Source organism: Vanessa tameamea, chromosome 11 (assembly GCF_037043105.1).
Source record: "Vanessa tameamea isolate UH-Manoa-2023 chromosome 11, ilVanTame1 primary haplotype, whole genome shotgun sequence".
Lineage (NCBI taxonomy): Eukaryota > Metazoa > Arthropoda > Insecta > Lepidoptera > Nymphalidae > Vanessa > Vanessa tameamea.
The window spans coordinates 9,604,422-9,608,267 of NC_087319.1; the positions used below are offsets into that span (position 1 = coordinate 9,604,422).

At 28.7% G+C, this 3,846-nt stretch overlaps 1 protein-coding gene across 1 annotated transcript; it reads right to left on the minus strand.

Annotated features, from left to right (window-relative positions):
- Positions 1-906: 906 nt before the first annotated feature.
- Positions 907-3,300, minus strand: LOC113402593 (circadian clock-controlled protein daywake-like). Its single transcript, XM_026642886.2, has 5 exons — positions 3,167-3,300; positions 2,733-2,931; positions 2,392-2,522; positions 1,661-1,813; positions 907-1,108 (listed from the first exon to the last, which is right to left on the minus strand). Exons 1-5 carry the CDS (start codon positions 3,225-3,227, stop codon positions 957-959), a joined length of 696 nt encoding a protein of 231 aa, XP_026498671.1. The 5' UTR covers positions 3,228-3,300; the 3' UTR covers positions 907-956.
- Between the last annotated feature and the right edge of the window lie 546 nt (positions 3,301-3,846).

Sequence of the window (3,846 nt, forward strand, 5' to 3'; positions counted from 1 at the left end):
TAAATCGACCTTAAATGTGAACATTACAGTACGTATTTGCCTAAATCATGATTGATGTAGAATACTGCATGTACTTACCGTATAATATATACCCAAAATTACATATCAACTGAAAAACATTAGTATATAACCTATAACATGAGTATATAACTTTATTAAAAATTTTGATTACTATGTCTACTTCGTAATAAACCCGGATTTTGTAATATTTTTCCACAACTGTAGTTGGAACTGGAATGAGAAGGAAATTCTAAAAATTATATTTATGTGATTTATTGCATTAATAAATATCCCCAGTAACGTTTATTCTCAAATATCTTCCATGTACAGATTTCGATCAGTGACGATTCTATTATAAGTAAAGAATATCTAAGAAGAAGATAAAGTTTAAAAAAATGTTATTATGTATATCTTATATTTGAAAAATATCTCATTCTAAGCTAAACTCGTAAATTTAAAATACTTTGTTTTTGAAACAATATGATATTACTTCCTTGTTCCTATACCAATTTAAATAAAAATAGGGCATCTTTATTTATTTTAAAGTTGGTTAATTTATTTTTATATTGAAATTGAAAGTAATATTATTAAGATTTTTAATCGCTTAAAATAAGTAATAAAATGTTCTAAGCATATGGTATTATAATATTTTAGATGCATTATAATTTAAGACTAGTATAGTCTAGTCTAAGTATTTTTGATATACCCGATTAATTAATTTGGCGTCAACTTCAAGTCTTAAAAAATTAAGCAGGAAATAAAACTGGAATTAATTTTTCAATTATATACTCGTATATCGATTCTTCAAACATGTTAAAAATTTACTTACTCAAAATAAAAATGTATATATTTATAATATCCATTTGGAATTTGCCATAATTTGAATTTTATACAATTCTAATTTTTATGTTCACGTACACATAATTTAGTATTAATAATTTCAAAAATATTTTAACCTAACAACTATTGAAATCCCTCAGAGGCATCGAGAGCATGTAGTCTTTGAACGTGTTATAAAACCTGTCAGCGACCGGGTCCATAAAAATCTTGCCAAATTGTGTCGTCATAAATTTCCAATTCTGATTAATAAGGAAATGCATCGAATCACCTGAAAAGAGAACATAGAAATATTTTTACTATATATATATACATTCATTTTTTTATTTTAAAGTAGGCAGACAATTTGGCAATGGGGCCTGATGGTTAGTGGTCACTATTGTCGACTACATGGGCATTGTAAGAAATATTCATCTGTATACTCGATTGTGCCTACCAGACAAGTTTGCACAAAACCCTTTAACTACATAAAGTTTATAAAGGTAACATCTAAAAATAGATATAATATTATGTTGCTGTTGATAAAAAATTTAAAAATTTAAAAATTAAATTCCTCTTAAGCAAGCAAGCAAATGTAGTTTTAATATATCTGGTTCACATTCTTTCTACACCAGCAAAGTATTGATATTTCTTCGCTAGAATACTTGACGAGTACTAGTACTAGTATACTAGTACTAATGGTTATTGGTATGTATTATAGTCGTACCTTGTTTACTTACCTAAAGTAGGAAAAGGTATTATAAAATCCCACCCAGAATAAAATAACATTTAGTATGAATAGGGAAAAAGCCTGTTAAATGATAATACAAAAACATTTACTTACTTAATTCCTTATTTCCATTATAAAGATTCGAAAAATTGAACTCAACATTATCCCTTACATCATACCAGTAATCAAATCTCTTCAATTCAATAAACTTTTTACCATTTTCTTCTTTGATATCAAACGGCATTATCAAACCAAATTGTACATTCTCTGTAATGTAAACAAGGCACTTTGTAAATTGGAAAAAACGTACGTAAAACAATACAATAATATTCTTAAAATTGATAGTATGTACAGCTAAGTAAAGCAATAAGAGCCTAACATTGCCCCACTGCTGTGCAAAAATCTCCTTAATCAAATGGGCCACCTGACGGTAAGTGGTCACCACAGCTTAAAAACATTGGCGTCGTAAAAACCAATGAGCCACCAGTCTTAGAAATTAAAGCGTGATGTCTGTTGTGCCAGTTACCTACACTGGTTCTCTCACCCCTCAAACCAGAACACAAAAATACTAAGTACTGATCCTTGCTAGAATAAATTATACATGAGTGGGTGGTACTACCCAGACGGGTATGTAGAAAGCCCTACCAACTAAAACAAATTGTTTTGTGATTGTCAACAGAGAACATGAGAAATTAATAACAAATATTTTGGACATTAATATCTAAATTAAACAAAATTGAATTAGTAACTTCCTCTTGCGTATTATTTATACCGAGTAGAAGTATTTTATATGATTTTAACAACGCTAATTCTATTAAATAGCTTATTCTGTTTCTAGAACTTACTTACGTTTATATTACAGGAACCTTCACCACTAATTGGTATAGCAAATAATGAACCACCCGTCTTGTAAGGATGCGTGACCACCATATCCGTGCGAAAAGATATTTGCGAAACGTTTGAGTTAAAGTTAAATCTGTAACATAATCACACAACTAATTGTTTGTAACAAAATTATGCTTGTGCTCTGTGTCAATATAATAACTGTATTAAACATAATTCGTTAGAAAAAATTCTGCAAATGACAAATAAATTAGACTTCAAAATCAGGACTCTATTAATACATTAACCACTTTCAGGTAATTTATCCAATTTAAAATATCAACAAAAACAGTTTTTTACTTACCCAAAGTCTTCTAAAATTGCGTCGTCTAGTCCTTGGTACTCTAAATTTGTTGTATCAAATAACCAACCATCCTTGTCCAAAGTAATTGCTTCCTCTTTTAGAGTATTAAAGCGAAAATTAGGAGATGTAACATTAGTATTTCTACCAAAAACGTTCGGAAAACTATGGTTTTGAAGAAAACATTTTAATGGTATTGATCCTGTAAAAATAAAACGATCTTAAATAATAGTCTATTATAAAATATTGATTTCATATTTAAACATTTATTTAATAATTGGAATAATGTAAAATTACTTAAACTGATAATTTCACTAATTATTTTGTAATATGAACTATAATACAATTCGACTCATAAGTTGGAACAAAAAATTCATCGTCATATCATATTTACCAACAAATGCAGCAAAACAACTATTTTTAACAAAACCTCTCACCTGATACTAATGTACTTGTAAATTGAATTCCAATAATTGCAAAATATATTAAAAAACCCATGATTGAACAGCCAGCATCCCACTGTGAGTTGCTTTATATCAAGTTTGCCTTTTATACATCTTCTGGTATAAAACTGGATTTATTCAAGTCTACGTGATAATTGATTTGTGCTGAATTCCGTACAATATAAAAATGTTATTCGAGTTTTGCGTTTTGAAAATTATCATATTTTAATTCGATTTGTATGTTTTTTTTTTTTTGAAAAGGGTATTTTTGATATGCCCGAAATAATATTGACTTTTGTTAATGGATACAAAAATCCTAATAAAGAGAAGCTAAGCAGGCGAAGTCTGCAAATGTTATATCAACTGCCACTTATTCAAAAATAATATGAATTAAATAAAAGACTTTAGCAATGAGAGATTGTAAAAAAAACATCAATGGTTTTAGAAACTCATAGAACTATTCGTGGCTCTTAAAAAAAGTAAACTAACAGCCTGTTAATATCCCACTGCTGTACAAGGCATACACTGTAAGATAAACCTCATCCTTTTCAGGAGAATGTTAGCAGCTTTTTCTACCACGCTGCTATAATACGATTTGGTTAACATGCCGCAGCAATTTATCCACCGACTCATATTGGTTTTCTCTCAATATTTACCTTCACACTTTATCTTTT

Bases quoted from the DNA above. Each gene is read 5' to 3' on its own strand.
- LOC113402593 (XM_026642886.2), bottom strand. From the start codon at position 3,227: ATGGGTTTTTTAATATATTTTGCAATTATTGGAATTCAATTTACAAGT. The intron at 2,523-2,732 runs GTAAGTAAAAAA...ATTATGTTACAG, and splicing joins GCAATTTTAGAAGACTTTGG to ATTTAACTTTAACTCAAACG. The intron at 1,109-1,660 runs GTAAGTAAATGT...TTCTCTTTTCAG, and splicing joins TAATGGAAATAAGGAATTAA to GTGATTCGATGCATTTCCTT.